We start from the raw sequence: 19,035 nt of genomic DNA on the forward strand, positions 1-19,035 counted from the left end.
AGCTGAAGTCCATGCAACAGATATTGGCAAGGCGTCGATCGGCAACTGCTCAAATTGGATCCACCTCAAACACGGTCAATGACTTGGCTAAAAGTTCACACAAGTTCGTCTGTATGCTAAACATTAGTTCTCACGCAATGATGGGAGCGATAAGCACGCTATCGTTACTCTGTGTCCGGTTACATTCTTTCATTGTAGTCTGTAGGCTATGCCTATTCGTTTCTGCTTGTGAAATAATTAATGTTTTTTTAAAATGTATTTAAAATAAAATAAAAATAGGCCTATGGTTTATAATGCACTTATGACTTGGAGCATGGTGAAGTCATTCACACACTCACGGAATTGTCACATTTTTATATATACAAATTACATTTTTGTATATCCTTTGCATATCCTGAATTTGTTTATTCATGTCTGTAAAGTGGAAGCTTTTTTTTCTTTTTTCAGTCCCGCTGAAATTAGCAGCAGTGACGTCACGTGGCGGGAAGATGAGAGTTCTCCTCTCTGCTTCCGTTCTGGCGTGTTAAGCTGTTGTATTTTCTAGCTCATACTTATTTGTTAATTAGTTAAATAAGTACGAAACGTGGATAGCATTCTACTAACTAGCCCAAGGTGATACAGGGTCAACCTTTTCCAGTTCCCACCTATTCGCATTTTGGCCGTCTGGAGAGTGGAAGTGTCACGGTTGAGTAGGTGAGAGCTAACTAGCTAGCCTTATATTGATAGCCTGCCTACTTTACTACACACGATTTCGTGACGTTAGAATTATTAGGTTCTATCTCCATTTTTGTCAACATTGAGTTTTTTACATAATCTGATCCATTAGGTGTTTATTAATGCCTGTGTGGTGTTATTTTTATAATGTTAACATTTAACATTTTTAAATGTTGACATTTTTTAGTTAGTAATTCATAAAATACAAAGGTTCCATCTCACAAAACATAATGGAATGTAAAAACTTTGATGCTCAATATCTCTGAACTACCCGAAATGGAGATAGAATTATCTCAAGTGTTTTTTCTTTTCTTTTTAAATAGACATCCATTGAGACCTTCAGTTAATACATACATAATACATGCATACAATGAACGTTGTTTAATTTGTAGTTTTGTTTAACATAGAAAGAGAAAGATGGAATTGATCACTGACTGTGTACACTAATAACTGGTGTGTGGGATTGTAGCTTTACATACCCACTGCCATTGTCTTTCTACCTTGTGGCCACAATAAGATGATGAAGGCCTTCATGTGTCTGATCAGTCTATGAAGAGAACACTTATAATCATCAACAGAAACATCAGCCCAGAATTATACACCAGCGTGTATGCATTATAGCTCATTCATTTCTCTACTGCAGATATGACATTCTCCATCTTGTATATAGCCTTCTTCTGTAGGCCTATCTGGGGGACGGGGGGCGTTCAGGATGAGTGGAAGTGGGGAGCAGTCTCTGTTCTTCCTAAGCCTACCAGACCTGAGGAAGCTGTGCTGTGTCACCCTGTTTCTGAAATCTGATGATCCGGAACTAAGGAACAAGCAGGTGAAAACCAGCAGGTGAGCAGGATCTAGCTCAAAGCCAGAGATTACTTTGGAGAATGGACGAATTAGCCTACACGATTGCAATGTTTTTTTTTAACAAATTAGAATGTTCGTTTGAAGTGCAGAGAGAATCTGTAAATGTACACTGCAACTTTATGAAATGTGATATTGAAGTACTGTGTTTGGAAATGATGACTCTCTCTCCATAGTGCTGACTCTCTCCCCATAGTGGTCCGCAACGCCCCCACCCTGGATTCCTTCAAATCAGCCCTTAAAACCCATCTGTTCACCAAGGCCTTTGGCCCCTAGTCACTGTTTCTGTTTTGTTTTGTTTGTTTTCTGTTTTGTTTGTCTGACCATTTCCTCTAGAATTGTAAAGTGTCCTTGGGTTTTATGAAAGGCGCTATACAAATATACAAAAGTTATTATTATTATTATTATGATGTCCATTTTGCATTTCTTTAATCAATAATTACTTTCCTCTATATTCCCTTTCAGAGGGCTGTTATTGTGTTTTCCAGACATCAATGCTTCTCCTGTGTTGGGCTCATTCTCAGAGATCTTAGTGGTTATGGCGGTAAGTCACAAAAGTATCTTCTTCTTCTTCTTCCTCTCTCTCCCTCTCTGGCTGTGTTCGAAATGGCATACTGCATACTAGCATACTCAATGAGTATATACTGCATACTAGCATACTCAATGAGTATATACTGCATACTACCTACTAAATTCATAATAAGTATGCCAATACCAGCCGACCGTTTACACTGCAGTATGCATACTGCATCCCAGAATGCATTTTGCACCGGATTTCTTTTGGAGGGATTTTAAATCCTCAATTTTACCACATTTGAACAGTGTGTCAATTTCAACGTTTATCTGGCGCAATATATGTATTGTGCATTGTCCCTGTCAAAGAAACTAATAAACAAACAAGAGGCAGCCACCAGAAATCTGTGTCCACTCCCCTCGAATAAAAAAAACAAACATATATATGTGCTGTCTGAATTGTGGAAATATAAAAACACAAATTATTGTGGCTTACCATTTTTTTACGATTGCTAACTCACCATGTTCAATACTGAAACCACAGTTTCACAACTCTTCATACAGTCTGCATTCGTAACACTCATGTTGGCCAATGACTTCATTCATGTCTCAAAAGAAGCTCGTTCAACCACACACTGTCAACAATGTTCACTCAGAAGCATACACTGTCATTCATAACATTCTGACTTACAAAATACTAACAACAGGGAGCATTACATAGTTTGAATGATTTTCACAAGAATGAATATTTCATTATAAAAATGGTTTGATTTATAGTGATCATAGACAGAATAGTTGACTGTACAACTGTAAAGTATTAGGCAACAAGAATGAATCAGAAATGCCATAATTTGCTTTTATCCTTTACAGTATTCTATCGTTTATCCTTTTTTTTCAGTATCTTTGCAGAAAGTAAGTTACGGTACATTTACTTCAAAGTACACTACATTTACTTGTGTAAAATGAAAAGTGAAAAATAAAGTGGAAGATGCAAAGTTCAAACAAAAAAGAAAAACTGAAATTCCAGGGCTACAATACAATAGGGGTAGTGGTGGTCTAGTGGATAGTGAGTTGGACTTGTGATCGGAAGGTTGTGAGTTCAAATCCCGCCTGAAACCACACCACTACTAGTGTGCCCTTGAGTAAGGCACTTAGCCCTCAGTTACTCCAGGGGGAATGTCCCTGTAATTCGTAATTGTAAGTCGCTTTGGATTAAAGGCGTCTGCTAAATGGCAAAATTAATTAATTAATTAATAGCAATCACACCAACAATGTCTCACTCCTGAGGGTTTTGGTCCACCCTCTGGTCTGCATATGGTCACATATAATGTCTAATGTCACATCTAATGTCTTCCCTGGCAATTCTTTTTTTTTTCTTTCCTAACACCAGGGGAGCCACCCCTCCTAAATGTCGTTGTTTGGTACCTGTACTATAGCAATGACAATAAAGACCATTCATTCATTCATTCATTCATTCATTCATCTAGTCTATTTCATTTCATTGTATATATTCTGCTACTGTAATATTTTCTAGACATTTCAATATGATTACTGCAAATAGTGAAAATACCACCGCTCATCCGTTATCAGACTTTGTTGAGGTGCTGGAACTGAAGAGTATCAATAGAGTGCAAAATAACAGCATCTGCACACTCAAACACTGTGCAAAAAAACAGTTTATTGGGAGCTTTCTGTCATATATGATAGGAATATGATTACTGCAAAATTGCACCAAATAATTCAGTTTTGAACGTGTTCTTCAGAGTTTTGAACACAGTATGTTAGCAATGAAAAAATGTGTTGCAAATACATAGTATTTTGCAAGTGGGGGAGTTTGAATGAGAGAAGTGTTATGGCATTTGGAGAACGTAGTCATTGAATGCATTCTGTATGAAAGCAATGCACAAATCACAGAGAAAGAGTCACAGTTTTGTTCACATGGGTTTCTGCTCTGCTGACTGTATGAAGAGTTGTGAAACTGTGGTTTCAGTATTGAACATGGTGAGTTAGCAATCGTAAAAAACTGTAACAGAGATGAATGTGGCTTAATCAGGGGAGACTCCAAATCCCATTGAACTTGCAGTTACCATGTTCAACTATGGGACCATTTGATTTTAATTGTGTGTGTGTCTGTGTGTGTGACTTGTTTATGTGTTTTATGCAACAGAATCGAACAGATGTACAGTTTTAGTTTTTATTTCATTCATCAATTAATAAAATTCAAAGGAGAACCATCCTCCTCTTCCTCAATGGACCAGCCTCCACTGATGACCTTAGAGGAGTTATCACATGACCATCATTTTGGAATAGGCTTTTGTCTAATGCTCAGGGATTCAATAAAACTTGCATTGTAGTATTTAGTTTGCGCAAGACTAAGAGATGGGTGGCACAAAGCTAAATAACGTGATGATAATTCATTCGCTCATCCATCCGTCCATCTATTTAGCACCTATTTAAATTGTTATATTTTTGGCATTTAGCAGACAGCTTTATCCAAAGCAACTTACAACGAAAGTTGTCTATCTCTTATGGTAAATCACGCATTCAGTCATTCACCCTCTGAAATGATCCCCTGACCTGGCTTGGATGATAAGTGTGCGTGATGCTTCCGTGTGTGTTGCGTGTGTAGAGCAGCTACCTGCTGCATGTGCGTGCCTACATATTCCCTGCTGAGACATGCGGCATTTAAAGCAAAATAGTCGGTCCGCATTCCAAACATTCTGCATTCTGCAGTCTTCTATCCCTCCAACTGGATTGAGGCCAAATAAATGGAAAGATGCAGCCTAAGTGTGACCCCAATATGAATATTTACAACCCCCCTGCAACATAAAACTTTCATGTGTTATTCATTGCTCCAGTGCACTCGTTGCCTTACTTATGTCTCACAGTGCCTGTGAATTATTGGCTTGGGTGTGATTGTGTGACTTCCCCTGTTCCCCGCGATCTTCTAAAGAGGGAACAAATTACTAGAGTGTCAGCTGAAGAATATTTATGATCTAATTTTAGGAATTAAATTGTCTTTTTCGGGGTTGGGGGTGTGGCGTGGGGGTGGGGTTGTACAAATGTGTACAAATGTTGTACACATATGTGACACGGTCTGGTCAATTGGGCTGCAAGTCGGCAGCCGATTTAATGTTCAGCCTTTTATTTAGAAAACATTTAAATACATTTCAGCGTTGTTGAAAATCAATGACACACTCGCTGGTCAACTAACACAGCTTGTTTTGTGAGCCTGCTAACAATGTAAAGTAGTCAGGGGTTTTCCTGCATAGAGAATTATGAGGCGGGCGCCTCCGTTAAATTTCTTGCCGCCTCCAGGCTGGAGGCTCCAGCTCTCGACAAAACTCTGACGGTAGTATTTTCTACACTCGGTTGCTAGTTAAAAAGTAGGGTTATCACTCATGTTACTGAACGAGAGGCGGTAAATGTGTCAGGGGTGAAAGTAGTGCACAGCCAGGGAGTGGTGATGAATTTTTTTTTTTTTTTTTTTTTTTTTCCTGTCTGTCTTACATGTAACGATGAATTGAAAATCAAGGACCCCAATTGAAATAAGCCAGTGGCTTTCTTGGGTTTTTATCCTTTTAGTTGACCTTGTATGTAATATGTACTTTCATGTACCTACTTCTGCAAATCTTCTAATAAAGTTTTCAATCAATCAATCAATGAAGAGAGTCAGACGAGTGCAGGACCACAGGCCGAGAGTGCAGGACAGGGGGTCAGGGCGAGGATATCCATTTGCCAAAGTCATTAGTAGTCTAGGCTAGTGTAGCCTACATGAAGCCGACCTTTCGACCAAGATCGCGAGGCTCGCATTTCATTGGCTTTGTACCCGTAGGCCTACTCTACACAAACACAATTACATCATTACAGCCCTGCTTCATGGGTCCCCCCAATGTCAAACGCTACGGGTACCACCTCCGCCTCATTTTGAGCCAGGAAAAACCCTGAAAGTCGTGTTCTAGTTGATAAGGCAGCAGTGGGGATTACTCACCGTAGTTCTTCCGTGTTTTAAAATAAAAGTCTGAACGTTTTGATTAGTTGCCGACTTGTGTACCCCTTTCACCAGACCGTGTCACATATTTTTCAATCTGTCTCATTTTACTGGTTTCATATTTCCATTTTCAGATTACATTCTTCAAGAAGGGCATAATACAAGCATTCACACAGAGACACAGTCTGGAGGTAAGCTTTTAGGGTCTGATGGTCATTTACTGGTATGTCATTTTAGATTGGAACATACGTTCTGAGCTCTCTCTCACGGATCTCTCTCTCTCTCCCTCTCTCTCTCTTGCTCTCTCTCTCTTGCTCTTACTTTCTCTCTCCCCCCCCTCTCTCTCTCTCTCTCCCTGATGGGATCAGATGGGTGCTCCTCAGAGGGTCCTCCCTGGCACCCTGCAGATGTGTCTGTCCTACTCCCTTACCTCCAGGCTGGCTCCTAACTGGAATAAGGCTGGACAGTACCTTATTGCTGGTATGTACCATAGGTGTATTCTATAATACCACAATTATTCTTTAATAATATAGGCTATTAATTAATAATGATAATAATCTATTAATACATCGTAACACATTATGTGTAAGATCACTGGTTTGTGTGCCATATAAAGATCTTCTTTTAGTCGTCATCATCATTTGAGGTGCTATTCATGAGGAGGCCAAAATCCTTCTAAATAATTTTTAAATCATTATTTATTTGCTTCCAGAATGTCAGCTTTCACCCCCAGAAACCCACTACACATTAAAATAGTATTCACTTACATAAACAAGCACAGTACTGTAGAACATTGAGAATGGGGAATCATAGTTATGGATTAGGTCAATAAAGGTCAGTAAAAACCGTGAATACAACTACAATCTTGTTCTTTCCGCTCCCAATTGATTGATTATTTGGCAGAGTGGTAGTAAAGGTCGCTGTGTAGTGTGGGATGGGCTACAGTGCTGAGCTGATGGCCTATGATCACAGTGGCTGTATGGACATGCTTACACCGCCCACTCTTACCTTCACCTTGAGCCTATTAAATTATGACAGTGAGTAATTCAGAGTGAGATCACTCTGGGCGTTTACACACAAACTGCTGCTGTTGATCTCCAAATGTTTTCTTGCCCTTGACTGGCAATGAATGGAGATAAATTGGCCTGCCTTCACATTTGTCTGGGGAAATTGATTTGCGCTTTGTTGTGTAATCTATCTGACACTTGTGTTTTCTTAGCATTAGTATGTGTGAGAAGTAGCCTACAGTTTTTGTTTTTCATCGTTCATTACTACACGTTGTGTCTCCCTCTGCCCTCCTGCCGCTGCCTCATCATAGAATCATCTGATTCATTAATCAAGTTAAGAAACACATTATTTTTAAAAACGTTTCCTTCTTCCAAAAACATGGATGTTTTTTTTGTTGCACACAAAAAACATGGTGGTGTGTCCATGTGATAACAGACCGGTGAAGGCCACACTGTTCCTGTTTTGGAGGTTGCTCTGTGTTAAAGATGGCCTGGCCATCAACCTTCCTCTTTAAATGTTTAAGGCTAACTGTCGCTCATGGTTACTAGAATGTCAGTGTGCTGCTGAGTCCTTCCTGCTGGAATTGTATTCTATATTCTACATTCTGAAAGTGAAACTGTTACAGGTCCGTAAAGGGGATGAACAATTGAGAAAGAATGTTGATTGGAAAGCGCTGTTTTGGTCCAGAACAAGGCGCTTTCTAAAATCTGGTGTTGTGGTCGGCCCCTGGCCTTTGTGTAGGCCTACCATTTGTACATTTTCTGGATGTGCACACATTTATCGCTATTAGAAAACTTAGCATATTGTACGTTTTCAGATTTTCAGTGTCGCCAACGAGGGCAACAAAACTACATGCTACAGCAAAAAAGCATTTTTAGGTTTTAGAAAAGTGCCACTGTACATTATATACAATTCAATATATCATAAAGTCCCCCCAAAAACATTTCAGAATAAAAGTCCCCCCAAACATTTTTCAGAATAAAAGTCCCCCCAAAATTATTTCAGAATAAGTCTGAAATACAATTATTTCAGAATAAAAGTCTGAACATTTTTATTTCAGAATAAAAGTCCCCCCAAAAAATATTTCAGAATAAAAGTCCCCCCAAAAACATTTCTGAATAAAAGTCCCCCAAAAAATATTTCTGAATAAAAGTCCCCAAAAATATATTTCAGAATAAAAGCCCCCCAAAAAATATTTCTGAATAAAAGTCACCCTGCAATGTCGCATGCAAACAATGCAGTCAGTGTTTGTGTATGTTAGAGACAAGTAAGAAAGATGTAGGCTAGGCCTAATTTATTGTTTGTTTCATTGTTCACAACCAGCAACAACAAAGTGAATGAATAAAAATATTCATAATTCCTGCTTTTTGCCTTTATAATGGTATTTTTTCTTCAGTTAACACAGATATTGTGATGTATCGTAGATGACTTGTCTTACAATGTATAGAATATTGCTTCGCTATATCGTGATACCATCAGTATCGGGGCGCAAAATATCATACGGTTATTGTATCGTGAGTTACCCACCCCTAATGTGAACTGTGACCCGGCATTAAACATGTGGCTCATCTGTACAGAGAGGGCACGGAGGGTGTAATTGGCCCTGTGTGAATACTCTGAAATAGCACTTATCATTTCACTGATCTGAAATGACTACTGATTGACAGGTTACATTTCTGACACATTGCTTTTACCCGTCCATGATTAATACATTTTAATTAATTAATTAATAATTTTAAATTTAATTTTGCCATTTAGCAGACGCTTTTAATCCAAAGCGACGTACAATTACGAATTACAGGGACATTCCCCCTGGAGTAACTGAGGGCTAAGTGCCTTACTCAAGGGCACACTAGTAGTGGTGTGGTTTCAGGCGGGATTTGAACTCACAACCTTCCGATCACAAGTCCAACTCACTATCCACTAGACCACCACTACCCCATGCTACAAATAAGTTAATAGTTGGAACCAATTCTCATCTACTATTAAATATAATGATTGATGTAATATAGCTAATGAACACTGTTTTTTAAGAAACGTGTGTTCTGTAGCGATTTACACACAATCAACAGGCAACGGATCTTAGTTAGAAGTATGTTGTGAGAGAAATCTATGCGCCGCACAGCCGGCAACGGTAGGCAGGGCAAGTAAAAATGTAGATGGGGCAAGTAGATTTGAGAAGTAGGAAAAAAACGTAACATCGAACCCTGACATGTATCCACTCACAGGGACATCAGTCATTGATGCTGCAACAGCTCTACAGTTTGTTTTATTTATCCCTAATTTGATCAGGTAAGGTGACTGAAGTTCTTTCTTGCAGCAACAAAAAAAGAAGAGCTGATTAGGTGGCGATGATAGTTAGAGGGCCAGATAGGGGACAGGACAACATCATTAACATGCCTACTCTTGCACTGTTTAGTTAGTTTAGTTTATTTATTTAGCACACATGAAACGGTGCAAGGTGGGAACAAAGCCCAGAAGGCTTGTACAAAGTTCCACTCCCGTCAACAGCTAGGTTTCAATATACCACAAAGAACACTTAACATATGTAAATAAGATAAAAGAAACCTCAAACAAAATCAAATCCATGGGGGAAAAGTGGTAGCATAGCACAAAAAAATACTGAAAAAAGACACAAGGGTATAGCTTGCCCTGGGGCATTGGTCTCTTAGACCAGAGGAAGGAGCGCCACCTACTGGTCCTCCTGTTTTGGTACCCCCATCCAAGGATTGACCAAGGCATAGTATACCCTACTTAGCTTCCCAGACAAGCCAGCAGAGGGATGCAGAGTGGTGTGGCTGATGCATACAGTACAAAATGATACATACATACATACGTCTTTGTTGATCTAAATCTCTTTCTAGGCAAGGATTTTCTGTCTGAATCTGGGAAGATGAATGCCATTGGTAAGTATCTTTGTGTTCATTAAGTGCACTCTCTGGGAGGTTGATCAAGTTCTGACTTCTGATTTCTGACAGATTTATGTGTGTGTGTATTTTGTGTGTGTGTTTTGTGTGTGTGTGTGTGTGTGTGCGTGTTATGTGTGTGTGTGTGTGTGTGTGTGTGTTATGTGTGTGTGTTTGTTTGTGTTTCCATTGTCAGGGATGGAGCTGAGTGCTAGTGAGAGCCAGCTGTGTATCAGTGTAGAGGCCAGCACTGTCAGGCTTCCCCCGGCCCGAGTGAGCACATACACACATGCAGTACACACGCACACACACACACACACACACACACACACACACACACACTCACACACACAGTACACACACACAGTACACACACACATGCAGTACACACACACACACACACACACATGCGCGCGCAGTACACACACACACACACACGCACAAACTAAACTAGCCATACACATTATACTGTCACGTAGACCAGTAATGCACTAGCTGTCGTGCGATTCCTTAAAACCGACTTTGCGATGCGATGAATGTTTTTTTCAAATGTCCAATTGAGAGTGAGAGTGTTGACTTCCAGCTGGAGGACTTTGACATACCTCCCGTGGTGCTGAAGAACTTCCACAGTCATTCAGACGCTGTCATACAGACCTCAATGTGCAGCAACTGGTGTTTCATTCTGCCCAGGTAAATAGTGGAGGGAGGTGGCTCTGTTAACCACGGGATGTGTAAGCTTGCCTGAGGATCTGAGGAGTGTGTGTGTGTGTGTGTGTGTGTGTGTGTGTGTGTGTGTGTGTGTGTGTATGTGTGTGTGTGTGTGTGTGTGTGTGTGGGTCTGCGCGCGGGCGGGTGTGTGTGTGGGTGTGTGTGTCTCTGTCTGTGTCTATGTCGGGGTGTGGTGTGCGTGTGTGTATGTGTATGTGTTATGTGTTGTGTGTTGTGTGCACTACAGCATGAAGAAAGGCCAGATCACCAGCATCAGTCACCAGCTGCCCAGGGAGAGCCCCTTCCAGAGTTACGCTGACCTACAGAACCACTGGAACAGCCTGGTAGGTCACACTGCACCAGGCATGGGCCATGTCAGAGGTTCTCATTGTTGTACAGTAGATTACAGTTCCAGGTCCAGTGTGACCCATGTCCCACAGTTGCTTAGTCCATGTGACCATGTCTGATATACACAGGGTTCCCACGGGTCCTTGAAATCCTTGAAAGTTTGTGAATTTGAGGGGAAAAAATCAAGGTCTTAAAAGAAAATAGACATGGGTCATTGAAAGTGCTTGAATTTCCCTCTCCCTCTCTCTCTCTCTCTCTCTCTCTCTCTCTCTCTCTCTCTCTCTCTCTCTCTCTCTCTCTCTCTCTCTCTATCTCTCTCTCTCTCTCTCTCTCTCTCTAAAAAAAAAGAATATATATATTCAAAAATGGTTTTACTTAGCTCGTCAACTAGTAAATAAGTCTCTGTATTGCTTAACTTTACACATATTTCACAATATATTGTTTTGCTGTGCTGTGGTAGAGAAGGCAAGAGACCGTCTAGTGTTCACACATTCAAGCCTCTCTTTTTAATTGTTGTCTGTGCGCGGATAGTTCCTATTATATAAATTCTCATCTAGATCTGTCTCAAACTATGCCGTGTTGGGTCCTTGAATTTGAGGGAATTGAGTCTTGAAAGTCCTTGAAAGGTGCTTGAATTTGATGTTTCAGAAGGTGTGGGAACCCTGTATACTGTACAGACCAAGGCAACTGTGGAAGATGGCTACTTCGCTAAACCACATTGGCTAACATCAGCTCACATTACTATTTATATGAAATCCGTCATGTTGTAATTATGACAGCCATATGTGGCCAGGTTTTTCTACAGACACTGTACAGTGTCATCACATTAACAGTGTAATCACAAAAACACTGTCGTCACACACATTGACTACTCCAGGAAACGTGTTCAAATCACTATCATCTGTCGCCTGTGTCGTGTCAGCTGTGAACCAGATTATTGTGTTTGTAATAATAAACACACGACAGTCGTAGCGTCAACTCAACGTTGGTTTACTTGCATATCGACTGACAGAACAGAACAATTCATCACAGATATCATCACTCAGGCATAACACCACAATGGCATAACAACCGTACACTCCTATTAGAACTCTGATGCATCACTGCTAACCCAGTGTGCAGACATAACACAGATGTCATTGGTCACGTCATGTCTGTCAACATCTGTCAACAACCAATCACGAACTTGACGCGTTGGGTCAATGACTCGGTGACGTTAAGTTGAAATAAGTTCACTTCTCAAACGTCTGAACGATAAACAACTCTGAACGTTCTATGTCGTCTAGTCCCACTGCTCCTAAACCGCACATGATAAATATTTACCACCAAGGCGTCTTCTTAACACTAGAGCATGCTGTGTGTTATTGTAGCCTCGAACACAAACTGTAGGCTGTGATTCTGGCTGGGTCTGGTATTTGTCTTCTTGACACACATGTTTTACACACACAGCAGGAGGCCTGTTGAACCTTGATCACAAAGTAAATGCACTATTATGTAACTATTTAAGTATTCTTCTTCTCTTTCTCCCCCCCCTCTCTCCCTCCCACTCTTTGCCTCTTCAGACACACACAGACACATGCACCACACACACACACACACACACACACACACACACACACACACACACACACACACACACACACACCCTCATAGTCACTCAGAGCTTTGAACCTATGTCTTAGTTATATTTTCTTTATTTCAGTATGGGTACTGGCTCCCTGATATCGATGAAGAGGAGGTGATCTATTGCAGCGTGTTTTTTAAACTGGTTGGAGAGAGGCTATTCACGTATCCTTTAACACCTGTGATACAGGTAGGGGGCAAATACAAAGGGAGATGATTAACAGACGATTAGACTCTAAAATACATCATTATTGTGCCATTCCTTCTGTGTTCTACAGTACTCTCTACCTTCCCTACATGGCTGGCATAGTCTTGTAAAACCAGCCAGATATCCGGTATCGTAATAGGTTTGTGAAGTGAGACAGAATGTTAGCTTGCAATAACTGGCTGTTTTTTTTTTACGAGACTATAGAGGATGTGAAAGCTCTTAACCAAGACCACCATCAGTGTTTCATCTGTGTAATGAAAACAGAATGTTAATTTGCAATATCCGACAGTTTTCTTTTACAAGACTGTAGTGGATAGGAAAGACTCTTAATAAAGATTTGTGATGTGAAACTGAATATTATCTTGTCTGGTTTTTTACGAGGCTATGGCGGATGTGAAGACTCTTAACGCAGGCCGTCATCTGTGTATCATTATCATCAGTTTCTTAACTCTTCCCTGAGATACCCTCTGAGCTGTATCAGGACTGTGCCAGTGCAGCGCTGTCCCAGAGTGGACCTGCAGGGGGCGTTGGGCTCCTTCATTCCCGACCTGAGACACATGCTGCAGAGTGTGTGTGGTTTCCCAGCTCGTATGACCAGCAAGCCCTGCTACCACACCACTAACCTCACCACTCCGGCCTCAGCACAGGTATACAACATAATAATACGATATATAGGCCATTTAGCTGACGCTTTTAGCCAAAGTGACTGTCTTACATTGCAGTGAGTGCATACAATTGTCAGTGTATGTTCCCTCCTTAACATTTACCTTCACAAATGTAAAAGCTTTTTTATATTATTTTCATCAGTGTATTCTGTTGGGTTTCCAAGGAGGATAGAGAGTGACGAGAGAGAAAGAGGGAGATTCTGTAGACATTGAGGGAGAAAAGAGAGAGAGAGAGAGAGAGAGAGAGAGAGAGAGAGAGAGAGAGAGAGAGAGAGACAGACTAAGCTAACACCATGACTACATCCCCCCCTCCCTCTCTCTGATTTACTGCTTGGCTTTCACTCCACATGTTCATGATTTATCTGCTGAGAAAAATCTTCAGTTTTCAGTTGAAAACAATGGTTACATGTTAGGTCATATGCTCCCCTGGTCCTTTAAGGCCTTCAGATGGTGTGGTCACGTTAGCTGCCAAAGAAAGTATGAGTTGTATTTGTGCTGGAGCCCAAACACCATGGTGTCATAAACGTTTTTTTGATAAATGAGGTTGGAGCTTGATCGAAAAAGCAGTCCGCCTCAGCTGAGTTGAATCAGATGTCAGTAGCAGCAAGGTTACGCACCTCTTTCGGTGCAGTGAACTTCAGTGAAGGCGTCAGACCTGCAGAAGTAATTTGTTTCATAGAGGTACTGTGACTATATTGTCTTAGATTTGGGGTGATTCGATTTATCGTTTCTTGATGTGATGGAAATATAATCCATGCTACGATAGGCACACGTTACACAAACAGTACTTTGATGATGATTATTTTCTCAGCATTTTTATTGTACAAAGATCACAGCCGTGATTTACAGCATTAAAATCATTGTGCATTTTTGGGTGGTTGCAGGGGTCCGCTGGCAAACCCGTGAATCTGACAACCAAGTCTGCCAGCAGGCCGGTGCTGATCCAACTCCCCGCTCCCTGCCCCCTCAAGCCCTTATTCGGCCCAGCTCCAGCCCGACCTGCCCTCCCCTCCAACCTGCCAGGTGGGCAGAACTATGGTCGCAGCCAGATCAGTGCCGTCCAAACGCAGGCAACCTACCCCCGCGCTACTGCCCCAACATCAGACACACCCCAAAGCCAGGGCTCCTCTTCCTCCTCCTCCTCCTCCTCCTTCTCCTCCTCCTCCCTCTATCCTAGCCCTGTCATCCCTGCCAGACATCCTACTCCCAGCCGAGCCCAGACTCAGAACAGCGGGCCTAAGTTGGTCCCCATCTTCAAGAACAAGGCTCTGACACGTCATGTCAACGTCACACAACTGCTGGCCCAGAAACAGCAGAGGAGAGGGGAGGAGCCACGGGCGTCTGTGCTGGGTCAGAAGAGGCTCGGCCCTGCCTTTTCTTCTTCTTCCTCTTCCTCTTCTTTCTCCTCCTTTTCTTCATCATCTACTTCCTCCTCCTCCTCCTCTATTCCCTCCTCCTCCTCCTCCTCCTCCTATTCCTCTGGCCCCTCTTCCCTGTTCTCTTCTTCCTCCATAAAGAGGACACAGGACACACACCGGCCCAGACCAGGCTCTGTTGTCCCGGGGCCTGAGAGGGTCACTCTGCACCCCTCGCAGGGGCGCGCTCCCACAGCCAGGGATGAGATGGCCGGGGCTGGTGGGCCCTCAAACCCCCCACCTCTGAGTCCCTCCAAGATCCCCAGCAAAAGAGGGGTGAGTCTCTACCATGACGGATGGATTAACTGAGGCTAAGTTGCACTTTGAAGAACGGATTTATTTGCTTTATAAGTTAATACTTTATATAGTATTTATTTACGGTGAAGTTGTATTGACACCATAACAAACCAACGAATAAAGTGTTTGTTTCAGGGGGACTGGTTTGAGTCTAAACCCAAGAAGCACAAGTCTGCAGTGCAGGATGTGGACGTGGAAAAGTATGCCAGAAGTAACCAGGTACACTGAGCTGTCTCATCCTACATTTACATTTACATTTTTGCCATTCAGTAGACGCCTTTACCCAAAGCGACTTACAACAAATACATTTGTCTAAGGAAGTGAATCATCTATCCATCAGCCATCGCAAGAAAATTAATCTCTGTCTGGGCCAGCCCAGGGGCCATTGGCAATCATAATTCTATATACAGTAGAGAAACTGAACAGGGGGATGGAGAGGTTTCAGGAGGGACAGTTAAGGTGTAGCCTGAAGAGATGGGTCTTCAGTCTACGGTGGAAGACATCCTCCAGTACCTACATTATAGCATGGGTTCACAGTGAAAATGATGTTCCAAGTGTTGAGGGAGGTGCGTTTCGAGGGAGCGAGGGTGTATGTCTGAAAATCTGCAGCCTCTGGCCACCACGGCCAAATTCAGTTGGAAGTTTCAAAGAACAAACATCCTCTCTAATAATAATAATAATCCAGTGATCCATGGTCGAGACCGATTAAACATAGTCATTACAACCATTGGGAAGCTTTCAGAAAGCTTTGAATGTTTCACCTTTAAACCTTGAAAGTAGGATACGTCACCTTGGAAGTAGGATACATTTGGCAAATGGTTTAAGAGGGAACAGCTTGATTTATAGGACCGTACGTCAGCATAATGTGTTAGGATCAAGATCCATAAACCAAATGGGTTTTGCCACTACTTTCATAATTTAATTCTATTACATGCCTTTACCGAATCAAATCCATCTACTGTCGGTTCCCTAGCCAGATATGATATAATTTCACTGACAGGTACGACTGTCCATCATTTTAATGATGGGAGCGAAGGAAAGTTGTTATTGTTAACGATTGCAGTGGTTTTGATGGACTACGTTTCCATGCACGATATTTGTCCTTTCAGAATGAAGTAATTCCGAAATAACATTTTATGTGATCGCAAACTCAAGTGGCCTTTTGGAGGTAACTGTTTACACCTCATATAACCTGAATAAAGAAGCTTCTGACGCAGTGGCCTCGTCTTCGTATATATCCAGCGGCACAAAAGACCAACATGTGTTATCACATCACTTGCACTGGTTTGTGTTTGTTTGTATACTGTAAGTGTTTGCCAATTATATTTTTTATTGGATAGAGACACATAAAGCAAGGAGGGGAGTGCATGCCAGCATAGTGCCAGCATAGTGCCAGCATAGCATGGGCAGTATTTGAACCCTCCCCAGGCCTTGTCTGCTGATTAGACAAACACAACCACAAAACATCATCCCACTGTTGATCAGCGGATCTGATTAAACACCGTCCTTCAGAGGAAAGACGACGTGCTCCTGGAATTTACTGCAGAGGAATGGAAGTTTAACTTTCGAATGACACACTCGTCCGAAATTATGCATGCTTTTTAATCGAAAATGATATGGACAAATGTGAACATGCGAGCACCTATCCCGTTGATGATGCATTTGGGCAATCATTTAGTATGCCTCTGGAAGCTGCGCCTAGTACCGATGCATGTGCATTTTAGAAACATGGTTATTCTGATTGGGCAAGTAAGCCAAATGGTAGGTTACGTGCTTCAATATTAGACATATTATATAATGTTCTCCTATCATATCATATCATATCATAGTATAGTACAGGGTTTATCAAAGGTATAACCCAGCCCGTCCATCCCACAACAGTGACTTAATTCAGATTGAAGTGTTTACATGAGGTTTTATCTGTTTATTTGGACTGTTAACAGAATATTAGGATGCATGTAAACATAGTCAGTGTTCTGACTGGGACACTCACTGGATCAATACAGTCAGGGTTATATGCTGTACAGTAGGCTACATGTATGATAGCATACATCCGTACTAGGGGAGGCTGGTGGAGGTAGAAATTAGAGGATGGGATAGGGTTAGGGTTCCATTGTAATGCATGGAATGGAATGAGAAATTGTATCAAACACATTCCTTATTCCGTTCCATGCATTACAATGAGCCTGTCCTCACCAGCCTCCACTGATGTACCATACAAAGGGCCAGAGAGAGGTTTTCACGTCCTTTACAGTGTTGTCTACCTACAAAGTCAACATATGTGTATACTGATAGATTGATGTCTTGTTGCAAGATTTGATGTAATTGGGATTCATTCTACAGGTTGTTGTAATTTCAACTAAGCACTGGAAGTTTAAGAAAGGTCTGTCTGTCTGTCTGTCTGTCTCCCTTCAGCTGTCAAAGGTCAACGTTGCGACCCTGGGGGCGTGGCTGAAAAGTAAGGGTGTGGCCGTACGCTCCAGGGACAAGAAGGAGGAGTTGGTGTCGAAGGTCATGGGCTGTCTGACAGAACCCTGAGAGGGAACCCTGAGCGCAGCAACAACAACAACAACTGTGTTTCATCCTAACTTGACCCCTACCCTCCAGGCCAAATCCCCTCTAGGTACTTGGCATTCACTCCATGTTCTCGTCTCAGGATTATACAAGTGCCTAAGGGTTTAGGCGACGGGTTGATTTGGGATTGGTGCAGGTTTTGAATGGTCTTGTGGTTTTCTATTGCAAGGTGTTATTATCCTTCAATGGATTTTATGTTCCTATAAATGAACTAGAGGTAAGAACAAATTGTTAAAGAGAATGTTGCATGCAATATTTAGGCCTGATATATGATATATATTCATGTTATATTTCATTGTTGTTTTTACCTGACTTCTTATTTATGACCCTGACTGCTTGTTTTGCCTGTTGTACAAAATGTCAGTTCACAGTATGTACTGTTTTGTTATGAGTATTTGGATTTGACTTGTTTGCCTTGTTTCTTTGTGTTGTTGAGTAGCAGATGTAGCACTCATTCTGGGCCTCTTTGGAATGCTGAACCGAATGCACAACATCAATGTTGTCATAATGTAACGAATGCTGTTAATACATTACAGACCTTTACTTACCCTCCATGTGGAAGTCTCATGTATCCCTGTGCTTTCTGCAGGACAGTGAAAGGCTCACGACTGCATTGAAATCTGCCCTCGCAAATGTTATTCAGTGCGTCTCACAGACAGAATATTCAAGTGTGAAGCCTGCAGTGGGGTGCAAATCACAGGTACCCACACAGGCGCACGCACACGCACACACACACACACACACACACACACACGCACGCACACACACACACGCAAACACACACACACACGCACGCACACACACACACACACACATCCTGAAACAGCATTTTGAGTGAAATGCAAATTAAGTCTTGGTAACTTTGATCGCAACAGTCGGAAGCCAAACTGCAAGTCTTTCAATCTGTCAAAGGTTTATGGTTTATTCAGGCAAGAGCTTTAATGACTCAAATCTGACACGGAGAGACTCTGCACTCAGAGAGGGTTCAGTAGAGGCCAAGATCTGACTGTCTCTTTCAAGGATTAAAATCCATTACTGTTTTTTGAAGGGGTGGTATTTCATACATCAAAGTTTATAATGCGAAACAGACCGTGTTCATTTTCTTCCTCTTCACTTGCTTGTGTGTGAAGGGGAACTGTTAGTCATTAGGGTCGAATTGCTTCATGCATCCCAGGTCCTTTTATGGATGCAACATGTGCTGTGTTTT

The 19,035-nt window shown here is 41.7% G+C and overlaps 1 protein-coding gene across 1 annotated transcript; it reads left to right on the forward strand.

Annotated features, from left to right (window-relative positions):
• Positions 1–1,426: 1,426 nt before the first annotated feature.
• cUnh18orf63 (chromosome Un C18orf63 homolog) lies at positions 1,427–17,792 on the forward strand (the record flags this gene model as incomplete). The annotated part of the gene is made up of 15 exons (XM_080544120.1): positions 1,427–1,554; positions 2,038–2,116; positions 6,211–6,267; positions 6,445–6,556; positions 9,949–9,990; positions 10,187–10,263; positions 10,574–10,680; positions 10,946–11,042; positions 12,749–12,834; positions 13,338–13,524; positions 14,427–14,608; positions 14,738–14,921; positions 15,060–15,233; positions 15,390–15,473; positions 17,670–17,792. The coding sequence occupies 15 exons, from the start codon at positions 1,427–1,429 to the stop codon at positions 17,790–17,792; spliced, it is 1,719 nt and encodes a 572-aa protein (XP_080400246.1).
• Between the last annotated feature and the right edge of the window lie 1,243 nt (positions 17,793–19,035).

Source organism: Nansenia antarctica (genome assembly GCF_963989245.1).
Source record: "Nansenia antarctica genome assembly, chromosome: 13".
NCBI lineage: Eukaryota > Metazoa > Chordata > Actinopteri > Argentiniformes > Microstomatidae > Nansenia > Nansenia antarctica.